The following is a 20,345-nucleotide window of genomic DNA, read 5'->3' on the forward strand; positions in this document are numbered from 1 at the left end:
CCCGCCCCTTCAAAACCCTCAGATTGTTTTTCAGAGTCCACAGTCTCTCATGGGTCTCCCCTCCGGTTTCCCCCAACTCACTTTTCCTCAGAAGTCTTAGCAGTTCTTCCCTCGAAGCCGCCTTCGCTGGGACTGTCCATTCCGAGGGTCTGTGTTGTGTTACCCGTGAAAGGGGGCGGGGGCGGAGAGGCGGGAGCTCGGGTGGACATTCCCGTGGCCCGCCGCTGGGCGGCAGTGTTAGCCCGGCCCCAGCGCCGCTGGCCCGACAGGCTGGGCGTGGGGCCCCTTCGTCCTGAGTCTGCAGACACAGTCGCGTGGTGGCCGCAGATCTCATAGACTGTCTGGAGGCCGCTGCCTTTCAGGGCAGAAGTACGTATTTTACGCAGCGTCTGTGACGATAAGCTTCCCTAGACGGTGAACTCCCGGAGGCGAGGAGTGGCCTCTTCCACCTGCCCGTTCCCTGGAGTGTGTACCGTCGGGTAGGAGCTCAACACGTAGTTGTCGAATAGATGGATTTTCCAAATGTTAAAGATTTTTTTCCCCTGATTTGTCTTATTTTATTTCATTTTGGCTTATTTTGTCTTGTTTGTGGTTGGAGAGTTATGTGAGCTGTTAGAGGGGCTCTTCTCACGGGCATTGGCCCCTCCTGCTAATTCTGACCTGTCTGTTTTGTAGAGGCTCAAGGATGAGATAGCAGAGGTAGCTAATGAAATTGAAAACCTCGGGTCCACAGAAGAAAGGTGAGTCTGTCCAGCCGGCCACCAGGTGCTGTGGCCACAGCCTCAGCGAGCACCCGGCCTGTGCTTGTGGCCTACGTAAGGGAGGGTGCACTTTCTATCTTCGGTCCCCGGCAGGAGCATGCGTCCCCATGTTTTCTGTTCCCCCTGTTCAGTGCAGGGGCTCTGACAGGTGACAGCCTTTCACATCATGGCAGACACTGAGCCAGAGAACTCCAAAGGCCCCCAAACCCTCAATAGCCCTTAAGGGACTCTGTGAACTGGTGTTCCTTCCCTCTGCTGTCCACTGTGTTTGCATTTAGAGTTTGTGCTTTTCTTTGAGCCCAGGAAAAGCTTAATGCCACTCGCACCGTTTCCAAAGGTTGGAGCGCCCAGCTGTGTGTGGGTGCCCCAGGGGGCTCGCTCGTGCCTCCCTGACGCTTGGGAGCAGAGCATGGACGTGGGTATCCTACTGCAACCCGACGAGGGCTGTTTGCAGGGTGACGGCACGACGCGTCAGCGACCTCCAGAGTTTAGTTTTGAACGGGCTTCCCAGACCGTTTTCTAAGTGCTTAATGCACTAACTGGGCTGTCTCTAACTCATTACATGTCTGTATTTTTCTAAGCCTAAGTCCCCTGTCTGGCTTTCTAAGACCGTTGGGGTTGTTATTTCAACTGTGTGCAGGCGGTGCCATTAGAGACGAGTGAAGCGTGGGTCTCCCAAGAACCCCCAGTCTTCACTTCCGGGCTCCGTGCTGTCAGTTTGGGATGATAGCTTTCTTTCTTTCTTTCTTTTTTTAAGATTTTATTTATTTATTTGACAGACAGAGATCACAAGTAGGCAGAGAGGCAGGCGGGGGGGCGGGGGAAGCAGGCTTTCCGCTGAGCAGGGAGCCCCATGCGGGTCTCGATCCCAGGACCCTGAGATCACAACCTGAGCCGAAGGCAGAGGCTTAACCCACAGAGCCACCCAGGTGCCCCGGATGATAGCTTTCTTAACTTCACATTTTACAAAATTGTAGCTTTAAAGCAGTGGATACATTGGAGCCTATCAAAATTTAAAACTTATGCTCTTAAAGATGCCATGAAAAGGAACAGATGAGCCACAGACAAGGAGAAACGTTTGCTGTGGTGTGTCTGAAAGAGGACTGGTGGCCAGAATGTGCAGAGAACAGTGCCAGTCCGTGACAGGAGATGCCCAGAGTGAAGAGTGGGCCTGGGGTCCCTGGCGTCGGCGAGCGGTGTGGCCCCTTCTCGTCCTGTGCCGCATGCCCTGTGCCGTGGCTGGCGGCGGAGTGCCTAGGTGGTCACTGGCGGGAGGTGAAAGTGAACCTGGGGCAAGGCTCCTGCCGCAGCGCTTAAGACACCGTCGCTTCGCCTGGCCCCAGCTGCAGCCGCGGGCGAGCCGGCCAGCGGGCACAGGGCCGTTCGCTCACGCGGCACAGCCTCGCTGCGTGGTAGAGTGTTCTACACCCGGTCATGGTGAGGGCCGCACAGCTTTTGTCAGCTTACTAGAAATTGTTCAGATGTACACGTAAGATGCGTATATTGTGTGATACGTACATGATAGCTCGATAAAGATTTTTTTGAAAAATCACGTTGAAAGAAAAGCCTTAGCATAGAAGGAACAAATGGACATGGGGCTGGGGTCAGGATTTCAGCTGACCTTCCGCACATAGACCTTCGTACGCCCGTGCTCTCCTGATAGCGCTTTCCAGACCCCCAAAAAGTCTGTGGGTGCATTGACATTCGACTTTCCAAGCCTCTCGATGGCCGGAGGACTAACGTTGGCTCTGGGGTTGTTTTACAGGAAAAACATGCAGAGGAACAAACAGGTAGCCATGGGCAGGAAGAAATTTAACATGGACCCTAAAAAGGTGAGTGAGAGGGTTCCGCCGGTGTCCTCGGGCTCCACGATGGGGTCGCTGCGGCTCTCAGAGCCCGGCGCCGTCCGTCACGGCTTCCTGCCCTTCCATAGAGCACACGACCCCTCCTCACGTCCTCAGCCCCGGTTCCTCAGCTCGGGCTCCCCTGACCCTTCGTGTCCGTTGATCCTTCCTGCGTGTGCGGAGCACTGACACCCGTTCTTCCCCTGCCCTTTCCCTCTGTTCCGGAGGTTTCCGGGGCGAGTGTCATTGGCATCCTTGTCTCTTCTAGGGGATCCAGTTCTTAATAGAGAATGACCTGCTGAAGAACACTTGTGAGGACATCGCCCAGTTCTTGTACAAAGGGGAGGGGCTCAACAAGACCGCCATCGGCGACTACCTGGGGGAGAGGTGAGGCCTCGCCAGATGCCGGGGGCAGAGTGGGCTGGTCAGGAACTCCGGCATGCTCAAGTCCGCAGGGGGAGTTCTGTCCTGAGGCTGCTGAGTTCTGGGGCACAGTGGCTGGTGTTCTGGAGGCGCGGGACAGAGGGATGTGGGCCTCTTCCTTGCTGTGTGTGGAGCCCGCGGGACCACTGGACTCAGCGTGGGAAGTGCCTGGCTGGGGCTGGACAATGCGGGTTCTCAGGCTCGGGGTCTGACTTCCACTCCCCGCCCCCGTCTTTTATTTTTCCTGTTAGAGACGAGTTTAATATCCAGGTTCTTCACGCGTTTGTGGAGTTGCATGAGTTCACTGACCTCAACCTCGTCCAGGCGCTACGGTGAGTGCGTTTGGGGAGGGCGCTCTGGAAGGTGGGCGGGGCAGGTCTCCGATGCCGTGTCTGTCCTGTGTGGCGTTTTCATGGAAGGATGTTTCGAGGGCTCTCTCGGACATCCCGAAGAACCCATGGCCGAGAGGATTGTTTGGTTAAAGAGAACAGAATCACAGCACGCACTGAAGGCAAATTCTGCACAACTCCTCCTCATGTCTTTCATTTGGGAAATTTCACTGGGAAGTTGGTGAATGATTATAGTTTGAAATTTTTTCCAATTTTCAGTGTAGAAAACGCTTGAATCCCCTGCCCTAGAATAGGAAGTCAGTAGCTGTTCACTTCATCTTAGAAAGAGAGTAAATTTTCATTTTTATTGTGTTTTTTTTAAAGATTTACTTGAGAGAGTGCACACATGTGCACACACACGCACACATGCAAAGGCTGGGGAGTGTTGAGGGAGAGGGGGTGAGAATCCCAAGCAGACTCCACGATGGGTGTGCAGCCCTAAGTGGGCTCCAGCTTATGAGCCAAAACCAAGATGCCGACTGAACCCTCCGGGTGCCCCCATTTTTTTACAAAATCTGAGACACCGCCCTTCGGTGACCTCGCTGCCTGGGGTGTCGACAGCATCAGCTGCCGTGTTGCTGTTTGGATAGATGAGAGTGATGCACGCTGAGACCTGTTGGTCACGGGTCTCTCTTGGACTTAAGGGGATCAGCTGTGAAAGCGCTGCTAGAAAATCTTCTCTTTCCACTGCCTCATCTTATTTTCTGGAGATGGGCACTCATTAGCCTGAGCATTATTTTTGTCTCAGTCTTGTGTGTTGGTCTGAGGAGAGCCATTCTCTTATATAGGAAAATCTTAATTTTTCACATTTTCTTCAATACTGTACCTTTGACTAAGAGAACCGTGGTGTAGAACTGTAAGCTCGCACCTGCTCAGAGCTGCAGGAGCAGAAGCCCCGGCCCAGTGGGTCCCCTTTCACCCCTTTGTACTAAAACCCATGGGAAATGCTGCCCCCGTTCCCGGAGAAGGGAGTGGTGTCCCCGATCCCCCGCCCAGCGACACGCCCGTCCTCCCCACTCAGGCAGTTCCTGTGGAGCTTCCGGCTACCGGGAGAGGCCCAGAAGATCGACCGGATGATGGAGGCTTTCGCACAGCGCTACTGCCAGTGCAACCACGGCGTGTTCCAGTCCACAGGTAGGGTGGCCGCAGGCCCCGCCACTGGTCAGCGCCTCCTGCGGGCGTCTTTCCTGGCACTAGGTAGTTTCCAAAACAATAGGACCTGGGTTCATGCCGAGAACATTGATTTAAACGGTGGCTGGCGTAGCAGAGTCGGGAGTGATCCAGAAGGCCAGGGAGTAGGAGTGAGGGGTGGGAATGGACGTCGTAGTAGCTGAGAGGCAGGCAATGTGCACCTATTAAAAATCGTGTTCTGCGTCTCTGTGGCCCGCTTACTTTGTAACTGCAAGTTTGATAAGTACAGCGTCAAAGTGCGGGGACACTGTAACCGGCCGTGACCGGTGGGGAGCGCGTCTGTGGGGCTGGGCGCAGGGTGGCGTGTAATGTTCTCGAGCAAGTGTGCACCGGAAGCGCGGCTCTCCGCGGGTCTGCCATCCTTCAGTTTCGTGCAAGAACTAAGAACATAAAAAGTACGCGCTTGAAAAGAGGTTTTATTGACATGGGGAAAATGCTAACAAGGGCGGCAGGAAAGCAGGATTCAAAGCTGTCTCTGTTTTGATTCCAGTCTTGCTAAGAGGGGGCATCCGTGAGCCCCACTGGTGATACGCCGCACTGGGCCCACTTGTGTAATAATAAAAGCAGAATAAGTTGTTGCCGGGCAGTGGCGTCATAGGATTTTGTATTTTCTTTTTTATACATCGTGTTGTTTTTCAGATTGCGGTGCGGCATCTGTGGTCTCCTTTTGCAATCTAAAAAATAATCCGTTTTCAGTCTTGGATGCTTGACGCACTTCTCGGTGCCTGGCTGTTTTCGGGTCGCGGTGTATGATTTCTGTTAGACGGCGTCAGGCGCGTGCGGTCGTCTCCTCCTCTGACAGCGTGGCCGTTGGTCTTGATTGCGTTGGACGTTTGTGGTCCTTCCGGGGGGTGTTTCTGATCCTCTTGCTGCTTTTCTCTTTAGATACTTGTTACGTCCTCTCGTTTGCCATCATCATGTTGAACACCAGCCTGCACAACCCCAACGTCAAAGATAAGCCCACCGTGGAGAGGTTCATCGCCATGAACCGTGGCATCAACGACGGGGGAGACCTGCCCGAGGAGCTGCTCCGGGTGAGCACACTCTAAGCCCAGAGACGGTGAACTTGGGACGGGAGAGACCGGTGCTCTGCCGAGGGTCTGCTCATAAAACTCATTTAACTGTGAATCCCAGCACGAAATGGGTCGTGAGGCGAGCGAGGGAATCGGGAGGGGGAAGGGGTTTAGAAGTTTGAAACTGAAAGCGCGAGTGCAAGTTAGGCTGCTTTCTTTTCTTTCTTAATTATCCATCAGGCACCTTATTTATTTTGTGTCTGCGAGCGGCCTGAAGGCAGAACTTGCCATGTTCTTCTGTTCTCGGTGCCCGACAAAGGCACGGCACATAACCCACGCTCAATGAATGAACAAGAGGAAGGGGGAGGGCGCAGAGATGTTTGTAGAACCAGAGACAGGCAGTGTCATCTTTTATCCCAGAATCTGTATGAGAGCATAAAAAACGAGCCTTTTAAAATCCCAGAGGATGATGGGAATGACCTCACTCACACTTTCTTCAACCCAGACCGGGAAGGCTGGCTATTGAAACTCGGTGAGTAGCGCGCTCTGGGTCGGGGCTCCTGGCACAGAAACTGAGAGAAAGGGTGTGTGCATGCTCGTGCACATGCACGTGCTGCAAGGAGGTGGGGGGAGGTTACAGGAGGCGCTGCGGCAAGATGGAGGTGTGAACTCCTGGTATTTAACGAGACCCGCCTCCGGAAAGGAGCATGCGGTCAGTGCCCCCGCGGGACATAGGGCTACCGCTGGGCGCGGACTCACCCTGCACCAATGTGCTCCCGTGGGTTTGCACGCCACGTGTTTACCCTGGAATCGATTGGCCGGGTTTTGTGTCAAGCCAATCCCTGGAGAACCTGGTCCTTTTCCTTTCTTTGCCCTCTTGGTCCCCGGGAGGGTGGCCAGCCATGTCCATCTCTCTACTTCCCATCACACAGGCTCGTAGCTGGCGCTCCCGCCTCTCCCCCCCACCCCACCCAGCGCGTCATCACCACCTCTGCATCCGGCTCCCCACAGGCAGCGTGCATGGCAAACCCCAGCCCCTGGCTGCACCGCGACCCTCGGCGCTCTCACTCGTCCCCGGGCAGCGGTCCCCCACCCCCCGAAACCTCCCTGCCAACCCAGATCAGCCACTTCCACGATTCTGCTCATTTAGAAAGATTTTTAAAAAGTGTTCCTCTTCCCTTGGCCAAAAGTGAGCTTATGTGCTTAGACTTCAGTCATGCCTAGAGTGAGAGAGTGACCGAAAGGAAAAGTAGGGTTTTCATGACGTTTGTGCCCACGTGTGGTTATTTCAGTAATTGTTCCAGAGCACCAGGAGAACCCCTGGCCATCATCGGCACTTTTTTTTGGCCCTGAGAGGATACGGTCCTCTGTTTTCTTCGGCCTTGGCCTTTTGATGCCTGGGTTCCCTCATCACCCGGGGTGCTCATGGGGGTCACCGCCCGCTACCGTTTCAGCTGCCAGCCCTGGTGCAGTTAGAAGTCACTGCTCTCTTGGCGATGACTGACACCTCTGGGAAGTGCTGAAATGGAGTCTTTTTAAATAAGTTCAGGTAGCAGTAGGATGTATGTCCTTTAAAAAGCGTATCCCAAGTCCTCGTGTTTCCCTATAAGGACTCCTTCATAAATTCTCCTTAAAGCACCACTTCCCAGTTGGAGGTTTGACTCCCCTCTTGAGTTGGTCAACATTTCTCAGGTCTTTAAGCCAATAGAATCCTTGAAAACAGTTGCTAACCTCAGAGACAGCCATCTTGCCCTGCACTTTTCCTGCCAAGTGGATGGAGCTAAAAGGAAAACGACTAGAAATTTAAAAAGTACATCCAAGCTTGGATTTACTTCTCCTCCAGTGAAATTTGTTTAAATGCTAATGCTGAGTGTTAGCTTTGACAGCCCAGATGCTAAAATTAGACCAGTGCAGAGATGATCTTGGCTCTTGTGCCAGGATGACATGTACATTCATGAGGCATCCCATATTTTTAAAAGGAAAAAAAATTAACAAAATGTGGGACTGACTTTTAGGTCATTGCATTGCCTTTTCTAAAGTTCCCCTAAACCCCTAACTCGTTCTACCGTGTTTTCATCGTAGCCACTTAGGATCACCCCTGTGTACCCACGTGCTGCAGAAGGCAGGCTTCTGGCCTCTGCAGCTGTGTGTGTGTGTCCGTGTAAGAGTGTGTATTCTGTGTGCACACATATGTACGTATGCATTCATGGGAATATGTGTGTGCATTCCTACACACACCTTAAAAAGTGACAGCCATCTGCAGGAAGACATTAAATTTCCCCCCCATTTTCCTCTCTTAGCTCTGGATTCCGGATAGACTAATAAACCTTAGCTTTGTGAGCCCAGCTCTGCCGCATCTTCGGGGCCAGGCTTCCGGGAGTGCTGCAGAGCCCGCCCTCCCTGGGCGGCATGTGGCAGGTGAAACAGGCTTCCCCGTTCATGTGCCAGCAGTGGCGTTTGCCCGCTTAGTGATTTTATGTTTGGCTCCCCTGGGGCAGATGGGAATGACTAATACATTGCACTTTAAGATTAAGGAGTTTGGTTTAATTTCTTTGTTTTAATTTTCTTTTCTCCCTCATTTGTATGTTTCCATGATTTTGGCTCTCCTTTTCCTTGCCCCAAACTCCAGGAGGTATGTAACCCCCCAGCCTGCTCGCTCGCTCTGCCAAGGCCACTGTACTTGCTACAGCGTTTCCTTATTTTGTTATTTTTGGTTATTTTGTTTTTTAATTGCTGGTGGTAGTGTTACTGCTGCTTCTAACTTACTGTACAGTCCCTAGGGAACTGGCCAGGATCAGGGGTTCGTGTTTTCCCTTTTAGGGCTAGTGCAGAGTGCATTAGACGGCTAGGCACCAGGCCGCGGAGTAATTTAAACTTACTGAATGCGGTAGTGCAAGGAAACATACTAAGTGGGTTTCTAAAAGCAGAGAAAGCATTCACTGCATTTTCTCTTGGAAACGTTGGCCAGGCATACTCTGTATGTGTCGCGTTCAAATTGACCACACCTGTGAATTACAGTGATTTCGGAAGAGGAGGAAGAGAGGGAAGGTTTGGCTTCCGGCACCCCGTGCTTCTGATAGGCCGTGATCAGAAAGCCGCCAGAACAGGAAGCAAGTGAGACAGCTTGGGACATTTGCCTTTGCATGGGACAGGGAAGTGGCATCTCCTAAACTCAAAGGATGCCAAGTTTGGGGGGAAAAGAAAGATAAAGACCAAAAGCCCACCCCAGAAGTCCTAGGTGTTAGGGAGGGCCTTAAACCTGAGCTCCGTATTTCATGTTCCGTTGTGTTTTTCTCCCTCCTCTCTTCCAGTGAATATTGGTAAAAACCCAAAATTGGCCTCTTAGTTATGTTGTTGCTCTCTCCTCTCCATTTGCTGGTTTGGGCTTGTGTTCCTGGAGGACGAGCCCCTCAGGCGTGTGCTCCAGCACTACCTGCCCGGAGAGCCGCACGCAGAGAGAACTGTCCTTAGCACTTTGGGGACTCGTCAGCGCTAGGGAAGCCGACGCCTGGCCTTCGCCTCGGGGGTGGGAGAGGTCCTGTGAGTTCCACAGGGACTGTCCTAGGTGCGCGCATTGGTCTGTCTGCTTGTTTCATGTCTGTTTCCTTCCACATGGAAATGCTCCCCCCGGGCCACCGTGATGTCTCTCACAGCAGAGGTCTCGGTAACGCAGCCGGTTGCCAGGGGACATCATCCAGCTTTTGTAATCAGGGAGGGGATCTTTCCAGCTTTGCTTTTCCTCCTAGATTTCCTTCCACCTTCTTTGTCGCATCTGACCCCTCCTCCATGACCTCCTAAGCCCCGAGGGCCCCCGGGTGGTCCTGCGGGGGAGTGCATGGGAGTCAGCATGGGTTGAGGTGTCCAGTGTACGGAGCCCTGCGTGGGGATGAAGGTCGGAGAGGTAGAAGAGCTGATTTCTCAGGCTCTGAAGTGGGGGCGGGGTGTCCCTTTTTATAACATATCAGTTCCCGTTCTAAATAGATTCCTTGTCTTCTTTTTCTTCCTCATCTGTTTTGATCCTGCCCAGCCTTTCCCATTTGCCACATGCATGTCATACTTCCATCTGTGGTTTTTTCCTGAATTCATGCCCAGGGCCTTAGGGACCAGAGGCTCCTGCTCACATCAACTGGCAGATCGCTGCTGGCGGGGGGGCCGGCCCTCGCACAGGGCCCCGGCAGGCAGGCAGTGCGTGCGGGCCAGCGGCGAAGGCCTCCGTACCCTGGGTCTGTGCAGTTCACGATCGATCACGTAACCTCCCTGACGCTTCAGGCCCCACACAGAGCCGAGAAAGGGACGGAGAAGTCCAGCAGGCTTTCTGCTCGATGCCGGGACCGGGGCTGGGTGTGCCTCCCCGTAATGTTCTGTGTGGCGCTCCAGCCGTCACGTCCCGTCAGAAGACCCGGTGTGAGCACGTGGCAGCACGCCCCTGCTCTCAGCTCAGCTGCCTGTGCTGAGGGACAGGGGCGAAAGCATGACTAAGGTCATACCAGCTCCGCAGCCCGTGGGCCTGTCTTTGCGAAGATTGGAGAAGTGATGTTCTCTGGAGGTTAAGTCTTAGCGAGAAGAGCGTAGTCTGTCGAGGCAGTAAGAGGTGCACACAGTGGCGTGCGCATCGAAACACAGGAAGGCCTTTGCGTGACTTCTGTGTGGTTCGCATTCAGAAAGCTGCCCCTTGCCCGACATAAGCAGACCAAGACGAGGTCCGGCTCATGGCCGCGAGGGGAGCGGGAGGCAGCTTCACTGAAACAGGCCGCCACCGAGCCTCCCTCCCCAGCGTGAGCATAGCTTCTCGGCCCCAGCGCTGCTGTTTCACGGAGACGTTAGGGAGGACGGAGAGGCCCTTTGGCGCTCACGGCCCCACTGTCCGTGCTCTCTTGGCCTGCGGGCCCGTCCCCTAGCTCAGTGGTCAGCGCTTCAGGTGAGAAGTTTGGGCTTGGAAAGGCTCCTGAGCGCTTCTCCCACTCACTAGTGGGTTCCTCCCCGATCCGGGAACTCCGCCTTGTCTCCTCCAGGACTCTGGGGAGATGTCATTTGTAGGATACTGACCCAGGGCCTGAAAGCCATACAGAAGTGCACTATACTCAGCAAGGTAGGGTAGAGGGTGAAACCCCAGGAGTTTGGGTTCCACATTCCAGGAAAACTCTAGATTTGATTGTAAAGGGTTAACACATCTGAACCCCTGCGTACGTCTGTGCCCTGGGCTGGGCGCCCTCACAGTGTAGCTGGGACTGGGGCTGACCCGCTCCCCTCTTTGTCCTCCATGGGCCCATTTCCACCACTCGACGCTCCCGCTGGCGCTGCTCCAGCCTGGCCAGACGTGCACCGCGTGTCCTCGCCCGGGGCCCTCCCCTACGCCATGCTCTCATCCCACTCTCCTGAGCTCATCTCCAGGCGCCACCTGACTTGCTTGCTCTGCCTGTTCCCACAGACTTTCACTCTGTGAAAGGTGCTTCTGTTTTGGCTCTGTGTCTTGTTACTGATGTAAATCTTGCCATGGTCTCCGTGTCCTCTGGGTGCCCTGCCCCTTGCTTCCTGTTCCCTCGTGCTCTCCGAGGGCTCCGTGTTACGGAGCCTGTACGGGCCGGTTGGCTCCTGTCCGACGTGCACCTCTATTTGCTCTGCAGGTGGCAGAGTCAAGACTTGGAAAAGACGCTGGTTTATTCTGACCGACAACTGCCTTTACTACTTTGAATATACGACGGTGAGCATCTGCTGGTCCACCACGGACTGGGGGTGGGCCAGGCCTCTTTGTTGCACGACTCCAGTCAGGTGTGGTTAGGGGTGGCCCTGGGGAGGGCTGGCAGGAGACCTGAGGTAAAGAGGAAGAGCTGGGACAGCCCCCAGAGTCGGGGGCCCTGAGGATGGTGGGGACCCACCTCTAGCTCTGGACCGGGGCTGGAGAAGGCAGAGGTCCTGCGTCGCACACGGCATTAGGATGGGGCTGAGAGCCGGGCTAGAAACTGGGAACGCGGTCAGGTGCCAAGAAGGAATCTGTGGCCCCTTGAAAGGGGGATGAAAATCACTGCGTGGAGAATTCAGGTTTTCCAGATTCGGGAGAAGCAGCCCAGGAGGGAAAGATGTAATAGAGGAGGAGGAAGTGAAATGAAGCGGGAGAAGTCGGGAATTACCTGGAGTCTGAAGTTTTCTTCGTCCATGGAAGTTCTGTGGGTTTTTAGAGGGGACGGAATCGTGATGCAGATAGATACGTGTAAGTCTTTTTCGTAGTAAGACATGGTGAGAATGAAACTGAGAAAATAAGATGTTTATCGGCGCTCCCTCTGGTGCAGTGCCCAGCATGCCTGGCCGGCCGGGCTCACACTGGCCACCCAGCTGTCCCTCGATCCCCTCCCACGTGTCCGTCCTGCTCGGCCGCGGGGGGCTTGTGTCCTGACATAGGTCTTCACTGAGTAAAGGTCATGGATCCCGCGGGATCATGGAGATCTGGAAAAGTCGTGTCTGACACGTGTAGAGCACGGTGGGACTTGTGTGCTAAGTGGAAGCCCCGGATGCGAGTTTGGGAGGAACCAGGACCCTGGCACGGGCCTGGGTGAGGCGGCCGTCCTCCATGCCGACGCCGTGCGAACGGAGCTTCTCATGCAGGGAGTGGGGATTGGCCTGAGAGGGCGTCACTTGCCCTCAAGGGCTGCCTGTTGTGCCAGTCAGTGATTTTCTCTTTTTCACCCCAGAGCACCTTCCTTTCTATACCCCCCTCCCACGCCTGGCCCGTAGTTTGCCTTTTTTCTCAAAGACATCTGGATAGTGGCATCCTAGCCTCTTTGGGATTTTTTTTCACTATTCTTTGGAGTAAAATGGAACAAAACACTGGCGTCTACGCAGTGTGCCCTGAGTTCTGGAGCGGGCCCGGGGTGATGCGTGAGAGTCCAGAATGCCGTGGTTCTTCACGGTGCGGACTGCGGGGGCATCGCCCGAGTCCCACTCCCCTTTCAGCAGCGGCCAGCATTGTGTCAGGCCACAGACATCAGAGGATGTGTGTCTGCAGACGCAGGGGCCTCCCAGTTGAGACGGTGGCCGAGCTTCCACTCAAAATCTCCTGACACAGTGCGGGAAATCTGGGGTCAGGAAGTGCGGGGTGGCAGCCGGGGAAGGCAGAGTGACCTCCGCCTAGTGCAGCGCAGCGACTGAGAGCAGGGACAGAGGCTGTGGCTTGGGGCCCTGAGTGGAGGGGCCCTTCCTCACAGAGCCCCACCACCTCCCTGTTGCCCTGAGTCTGGGAGACGCAAACGGAGTAGGATTTTCTCCCTCTTCTGATCGGTGAGCAGTAAAGCCCGCTGCTGGGTAGGAGCTGGTGAAACGGGTGCGTGAGGAAGCGGGCCTCACTCCCCGCAGTGGCCGTGGGGCTCCGGACTGTGCACTCGGTGGGAGAGCCGTCCACAGGGAGCGCGCCTGCGAGCAGCCCGCCCACCCCCACGCGGACGTCTGCGGTCCCAGCAGAGAGCCAGGGCGTGGCGAGTGTCTGAGATGGCCCTGGCCTCCGCTCCCTGCTCTGTCCTGAGATCCTGGAAGGGGCCAGACACACCGTGATGTGTAGACTGTACCTGACGGACGGTTACGTAATAAGTAAAAACTATAAGGAGTGAACAGGTGACCCAGGACTAAAATCACCGTCACAGAGGAAAGGTTTGAGGCCGTCACAGAGATCGTATCTGGAAAAGCCAAGTCTGTGAACAATTAGGGGAGAGGTAAGCAGTTGTGCAGGACAGAGAAAGATGGTCCCAGTACTGCGTCCCAGCACCTGCGTGTTCAGAGATGCCATTGATGACGGGGCTGTTCCCCGAAAAGGAAGAGGGACCTGCGTCTGCGGATGGAGAGAGCGCAGGGCCACGGGGAACGTTTGTCGTAGGGAGCTCAGTGCCAAGGCTTAGCCCAGCTACGCCATGACCTTGGAATGACCTTGGGCTGGCAGGTGGCGGGATGTCCCGGGGGTAGGTGTAAAGTCTGTGCCTCCGGCGACCTTCACTGACATGGGACACTCGGGGGGGGGGGGGGGGGGGGGGGAGAGGGCCTGGCAAAGCTGTTCTGTTGCGGACAGGAGTGGAGCTGCCCCTACTTGGAGCGGTCAGGAAGGCAGGTTCTTGTTGAAGAGCCTCCTGTCTGGCGAGGGGGACAGCAGGGCAGGAGGTCGTGAGGTCACACACACCACCCTCCCGGGCTCTGCTGGCACGGAGCAGGGCATCTGGCCCGAGCCCGGGGCTTTCTGGGGTTGCCGGCCCCGGGCCAGAGGCTGAAGAGATGCACACGGGATCCAGGCAGAGAGGCCAGGGGGTTTTCTGGGTGAGCGAGGCGGGCGTGCTCCTTGCTTGAGGGCCTCCCCAGGCTCTTCCGGGACACATGCTGTCTTTCGGGACACTTGCTGAGTCTCCCCTGGGAGTTCTCCTTGCAGAGGCCCCTGGCCACAGGGATTCGTGTATCCAGACGCTCCCTGGCCCTCTTCGGATTTTAGAACATAGGGTGTGGGCCCTGGCGCCGATGTGTGGGCTCAGGGAGAAGAGCGGAAGGCCCGGGTGACGTGTGGGTGAGGGATGCGATGGGCTGCGTGCCCCTGACCCGGCAGTGACGTCGTTCTGTCTGCAACTGTTCTCCAGGACAAGGAGCCCCGTGGGATCATCCCTTTAGAGAATCTGAGTATCCGGGAGGTAGAGGACTCCAAAAAACCAGTAAGTATCGGGGATACGGGAGAGGACAGAAGGGAGTGGGGTAGCAGTTCTTTGAAAAAGACAGAAATTGCCAAGATTTACTTGAAACTGAAAGTAGTGTTATCCCTCTACTTTGGTCTGACTTTAAAATTCTCGTTAGTGTTCAAGCCAGAGATGAGGCTGTGCGTGACCTCTTTGTTCTTTCCACGTGCTTCAGTGTCACGTGTGGACAGTCCCGCGGGGGATGGAATTGTCCCTCCTTACAAGGCGGCAGCAGGCACTCCGGCTGGGCCGCTCGAGTTAGGACCTCCGGACGCCTTACAGACACCCTCCCGTTTGGGGCGCGCCAGGGCGGGCTCCAGAGAGCGCGCGTTCTCGGTGTGTGGGAGCGGACGGACGCGAGGCTGCTGTGTTTGCTGAGGAGGCTGGTGACACACCCCCTCGTGCTCCGTTCGCCGCCGCGAGGCTCTCGCAGGAAACGTGTGCCCCGCTCTGTGGAGGGCAGAGCGGGAGCCTTCGGCAGGGAGACGCGCGCTTTGTTCTTGGTCAGCAGCTGCCTCGGATCTCTGACACCCCGTCCTCTCCTGTGATTCCCAGAACTGCTTTGAGCTTTACATCCCCGACAATAAGGACCAAGTCATCAAAGCCTGCAAGACGGAGGCTGACGGGCGGGTGGTGGAAGGGAACCACACCGTGTACCGAATCTCGGCCCCGACGCCGGAGGAGAAGGAGGAGTGGATCAAATGCATCAAGTAGGTGACCTGCGCGGCGTGGGTGTGCTCCCCCCGACGGGCGCTGCCGGCTCGCACACGTACCGCTCCGGCCGCTGCGTGCGCCCCTGCCCCGCTCCAGGGCCCGCGAGGGAGAGCCTTGGGGCAGCGTCTGACCGGGCTTCCGGACTGCTCTCCAGTGGGCCTACACGTGTGGCTGCGCAGCACGTTCGCGAGCGCGCCTGGGTCTGGGCTTCCCGCGGTGGCCTTCGTGGGTCCTTTCTAGGCAGCGGAGCCGTCTGTTCACTTGGTCGGCCCGCGTCTTGGGAGGCAGGCGTCACGGCCGGGGCGGCAGCTCCGTGGAGACAGCAGTCCTAATGTTTTATCATTTCCGGGGAGACTTGTCCCACTGACAGGTGAGGAAGCTACCCAGAGTCCCATGGCCACGCTCTGGGGTCACGGAATAGACCCCCCACCCTTGACCACTGTCCGTGGGGAGGCTGAGGGTCTGAGAGTGGGGGGAGGAGGGTTCTTAGGCTTCCTTGGGTATAGACAGAGCTGCGACACACAGGGCTCGGCTGAGCTGCACAGCGTGAGGGTGATGACGGGCTACAGCTGTCCTCTCCCTCCCTGGGACTTCCACGAAGCCTGTCCACGTGGCTGTCGCACCCCGTGGGCGTGGCGTGGCTGCTTGTCTTGGTGGCAGTTTGTTCTGAGAGTGTGTGACTTCCCCGGAGGCCAGGAGGCCACCCTGACTGGGTGACCCGAGGCCCTGCGGACCCCCCACTCCCCAGGACGGTCATGCTCCTGCCGCGGCCACAGCCTGCTCCTGAGGGGGAGCGCTCGAGTTTGGGGTGTGTTTTGGTATCGCTGCTGAAGCCGCTGCAGGGTCTGGCCAGGGTTAAACAGCAGACGGGACACTGAAGAAGGACGCGTGGGGGGCTCCTGGCGGTCTGCTTAGAAGTCCTGGCCTGAAGAGATGGGCCGGGGTCAGGCTGCCCAGTCCTGAGTTCCCTCCGATGCAGGCACCTGCCTGGCCTCCTGCCAGACCCTGGGCCTCCCCAGAGACGGGCACCCCTCCTGCCCCTTCGGTGGGATGGGGATAACTGCTGGGACGTTTTGGGGTGAGGCGGGGTCGTGGGGTGACCCCGGCAGCTCCCCTCCTCGATGCGAGCTCTCTGACCCTCACCCGTAGACGAGGCAGCCCAGTGTCCCGGAGTCAGTACCAGCGATGAGACTGCAGAGCCCGCATGCGTGATGGGCCACGGGCGACATGTGGACGTGCTGACTCGCTCTGTTGTGCTTGGAAACCTGTACCACATCGTGTGGTAACTAATGAATTTAAATGAAAACGTTAGGGCCGTGAGCCGAGGTCTGGGCAGAGGAGTGGCCGTGCCCGGGGCGTATCAGCCGGCAGGTGACCCTCCGTCACGGGTCCTGCGCTTCGTTTTCACGGTGCATTTTTTAAAAAAACACTTAACTCCTGTGTCCTTGTGAAGTGTATCTTTAGTGTGTGGTTCGAAGGAAGGGATATAAGTTCTCGGGTTGGGTGACCAGCTGGCGTTGCGATAGCTGGCCAAGCGGCATTAGGCGCCTGTGTGCGCTGGTTACAGTCTGGGCCCCACCGGGTCTCACCGCAGCGGCATGGGGTGGTGACGGCTGCCCCCGCGCGCTGTTACGTGGTTTGTCTGCGACTGTGTTCTGTCCGTCACGGGGTCTGACTCCTGCAGCCAGAGCCACCAAGCGTCCTGGAGAGTTGCGTTTGGAATCGTCCCGTCTTCAGTGCAGGTGTGCGCCGTGCCCTGGGGCTGGCTCAGTCCTGCCGGGGCCCGGGGCGGGATTCGCACACCGTGTTTGTGCGCTCGGGGCACCAGCGCCTTGCCCGTCAGTGCGGCCCGCAAAGCATGGCCGTCCCCGTTTCACAGATGAGGCGCTGAGGCGCAGCAAGGCGGGTGACCCGTCTGGAGTGATGGAGGCGGCGCCTGTCTTCAGCCTGAGCCTCGCGACCCAGCAAGACGCACCCCTGACCGCCGTGTGGCAAGCGGCACCTCCGCGTCCTTGGCTCTCGACACTGAAACTGAGGCCTTTGTGGCAAGGTCCCCTGGGACACGTGCCAGGGACTGTCGGTTCTAGCTGCCCCGGGGAGCTGTGGAGACCCTTGTCGGGGACACGTCACCCCTGGTGATAGGCCACAGTCTGTTTGCCAGGCCTGTCATTTACCTGGTCAGGCGTGGAGCCTGTGGTCAGCGGGACTCACGGCACCACGTGCTGGACGGTTGGGAAGGACAGGTGCACGGGGGTGGTCCTGCTGTCATTGTCATGTGGTGGGGTCTCCGGGCCAGTGCCAGGGCACACCCAGGCTCCCTCCCTGCCAGGCTGTGGATGCAGAGCAGGCCTGGCCAGCCGCACCCCGAGGCACCGTGACCGTGTGGACGGTCTTAGTTATCGGGCTGGTGCATCTGGGACTCGGAAGTTGCCTGGCTCCGACTGTGGCAGCCATCAGAGTGGCACGTGTCAGGCCGCCGTGGGCCACGATTATGTGGTGCTCGCTGTCGTTGTGGACTGAAGTAGCACACTGTCTTTCTGGGCTGGCGTCTGGTAAGAGTGTGTAGTACTGTGTTCCGAAGCCGAAGCCCACCATTAGGTGGAAACGGGCAGTGAACAGTCCAGAGTGACCTTGTTGCACGTACCATGGGTCTCAAAGCTTGTCCCGGAAGTCACGCACGGACATGCTGAAGGTTGATGCCGCTGACGTGGCCTTGGCAGTCAGGTGGCAGGGGACACAAGGGCCGCTGGCAAGCGCCTGCCCGGGGTGGTCTCCCGGCCCTGTTCCTCAGTCTGTTCCGTTTTCTCCCCTCTGTGTGTCCAGAGCAGCCATCAGCAGGGACCCTTTCTACGAGATGCTGGCAGCGCGGAAGAAGAAGGTCTCCTCCACGAAGAGACACTGAGTCTGCCCAACGAGCGGCGCCGGCGTGCGAGGCGTGCGAGGCCCCAGGTTCTTCCTCCCATCACCCCCACGGACGTGGGGGGGTGGACTGCTGGACAGGGCTGTCCCCTGCTGGGCATCACCCTGAGTTCCTAGAGACTGGCTTCAGCTTTGCCATTTGTTTTTAAGTGGGAGAAGGGGAGGAGTTTGCAGGGGGAGGGGGATCTGACGCCCATCAGGCGTGGGGTTGGGAGCCTTTCTCTCTCCAAAGAACGGGGCCCCAGTCAGCACGTCACCTCCTTGCAAGTCTCCCGCTGGCAGGTGTGACGGCAGAGCTCGAAGCCAACTGTTTACCTCTCGGTTATTTCCCTGTGGAGCGGCCTTCCGCCCTGCGCCGTGAACACACGTTGTCGGTATATTATTCTATGTTCAGAGAGAAGTGGGATGGAAGAGAAGCCACGTACTATAAAGATATATTTTTGTTTTTTAAAGAGAGAAAAAGCTAAAGTCGAGCGGTCAGAGGCGTTCTGCCTGGGCCGTGGTGGGAGCCCCCGGTAGCCGCTGGCGGGAGCCGGCTTCTCGGCAGCCGGAGGTCGAGGGCGGTGGACACGGGTGAGGCCGGGCCCCGGGGGCCAGCGGTGGGGCTGGTGCTTCTCCGTCCCGGGTGCTGGGGACGCTGGGGGGAGAGAACCGCTGGGCTTTCCCGTTTCTCCTCTTCGCGAGCTCCTTCTCGTGGGGCTTCAAGATGCCAAGTCAGCATTTTCCCTCGAGCTAAGCACCCAGTAGCCAAAACTGTGAGGAAGGCGGTCCCCGAGGCCTGTCTCCTCCTCCTCCTCCCCCAGAGCTACGGTCCTCGTTTTAGAGGAAGGAGCAGGTCTTACCTGACCACCTTAGGTCTTCAGCTTTTTCTGCCTCAACTCTGGCCCTGACCTGGACTACTGTCACCACTTGGGGGTGGGGGGCACTAAAGGGGAGGGGGCCTTCATCTGCCCAGCGGGGGCAGACGGAGCGCGAGGGGGACGAGGCCTGGCTCGCGACCTTCCTCCCCCGACGGCCTAACTTACGGTGTGGAGGGAGCCACGAAACGCAGCGTCCTCCTGCCGTCCTCTCAGGGACTCTTGGGGCCGCTCCCGCCACTTGTCCAGGCCGGCGCTGGTGCAGGCCCGGCAGGGGCCGGCTCAGGCCATCCCAGTGCCACTGCGTCCCCCGGGACCAGGCAGCGCACACACCGCCTCTTGGAGGAAGGCGAAGAGCTGCTGGTCTCCTTGGGCAGCGGGACCCCGGCTCCTCCGGCTCCGTGAGGGCAGGCGGGTCTCTCGGGACGTGGCCTTTGTGAAGGGGCGTGATTGGGGGTGCTGGCGGGGGGACTCTCGGGACCCCCTCTTACAGGCCCTCCCTAGAGCGGCTGCAGCCGTACTCGTGCCGGAGCTCATAAGGGGACCGGAGGGTGTCCCGGCCCGCCTGCCCCGCCGCCGGCCGCGCCCTTGCCCTGGTTCCCACACAGCCCCAGGGGCACCAGATCAGTGTTAGTCTATTTACCTGACTGTAAATATCCGTGTATAGTTTCTCTCCTTTTAGATTATTTTGTATTTGTTTAAAAAAAGTTTTGTCAAAATATAAAATATAAAGAAATGACTGAAAGTTGTTGACAGGGTTTTAAAAAAAATTATAATTATTATTCCAGTTGTTTTCGTTCCTCTGGTTTTTTTGCGTTGTAAACCGGCGCCAAGGAGCCGCAGCAAATAAAGTCCGGATCTGCCCCCGCACCCCCGCGCTCTGTGGCCTCTTTCCTCGGCGGCGGCCTGGGAGCAGGACGGTCCTGCCTGGCGGCTAGCAGCCCAGCCTGTCCTGCGGGCGCGGGGACATCCGCGGGGAGCGGCTCTGTCTTCCTCTGAGGAGACGCGGGGACCAGCAGCTGCCCTGGGCCGTGCGGAGAGGAGCGGAGCGGCAAACTCCGGCTGCGCTGAGCTCCAGGGAGGTGCCTTCCCCCACGGGATTTCGGCAAGTCCGTCTCCAGGGGAGCCCGCGAGGAGTTGAGTGCGCTCGCCCTTGAAGGCAGGGTGCACGGCCTGACCACGGGGCGATGGACGAGGCCGGGCCCGGCCCTGAAGCAGCAGCGAGCTCCCATCCTTGCGGCTTGCCGGCGTGGGTCGCGTGGCCATCGGCGTTGCCTCCTGCAGGCCTCCTTGATTCGGCAGGTGTCCGGAGCACGTAGCTTTCTGAAATCTGCCCCTGCGAACGGCATCTCAGAAGCCAGCGTCCTTCGTGTGCTGTGGGCCAGCACTGCCCTTTCCCATCGATCTGGACCGCCAGCCCACAGCCCAGCCCTCCCTCCCCATCCTCACTGCGTTCCTGCAGAGCGCAAACGGGCGGGCTGTCTCTGCCCGGCTGCCCCCCGGCCCCCTCTTGCCCCGGGAGCCCTCCCATCTGCCTG

The 20,345-nt window shown here is 57.6% G+C and overlaps 1 protein-coding gene and 1 non-coding gene across 6 annotated transcripts in view; both read left to right on the forward strand.

The window, feature by feature from the left end:
• CYTH1 (cytohesin 1) overlaps window positions 1-18,614 on the forward strand; it is a 76,424-nt gene extending 57,810 nt beyond the window's left edge. For 3 of the 5 annotated variants that reach the window (XM_032870480.1, XM_032870478.1, XM_032870481.1), the window contains exons 3-13: window positions 676-740; window positions 2,527-2,593; window positions 2,874-2,992; window positions 3,280-3,360; window positions 4,439-4,551; window positions 5,494-5,642; window positions 6,042-6,154; window positions 11,244-11,322; window positions 14,225-14,296; window positions 14,873-15,027; window positions 17,855-18,614. In XM_032870480.1, the coding sequence (XP_032726371.1) occupies window positions 676-740; window positions 2,527-2,593; window positions 2,874-2,992; window positions 3,280-3,360; window positions 4,439-4,551; window positions 5,494-5,642; window positions 6,042-6,154; window positions 11,244-11,322; window positions 14,225-14,296; window positions 14,873-15,027; window positions 17,855-17,933 (1,092 nt within the window). In that variant the 3' untranslated portion in view covers window positions 17,934-18,614. The remainder of the gene's footprint in view (window positions 1-675; window positions 741-2,526; window positions 2,594-2,873; window positions 2,993-3,279; window positions 3,361-4,438; window positions 4,552-5,493; window positions 5,643-6,041; window positions 6,155-11,243; window positions 11,323-14,224; window positions 14,297-14,872; window positions 15,028-17,854) is intronic. The other 2 variants (XM_032870477.1, XM_032870479.1) reach the window with 2 other exon arrangements.
• Window positions 7,492-7,595, forward strand: LOC116875524. Its single transcript, XR_004384207.1, has one exon. It is a non-coding gene; the product is annotated as a U6 spliceosomal RNA (small nuclear RNA).
• Window positions 18,615-20,345: the final 1,731 nt, after the last annotated feature.

Source organism: Lontra canadensis, unplaced genomic scaffold (genome assembly GCF_010015895.1).
Source record: "Lontra canadensis isolate GAN:19392208 unplaced genomic scaffold, GSC_riverotter_1.0 scaffold41, whole genome shotgun sequence".
Taxonomy (NCBI): domain Eukaryota; kingdom Metazoa; phylum Chordata; class Mammalia; order Carnivora; family Mustelidae; genus Lontra; species Lontra canadensis.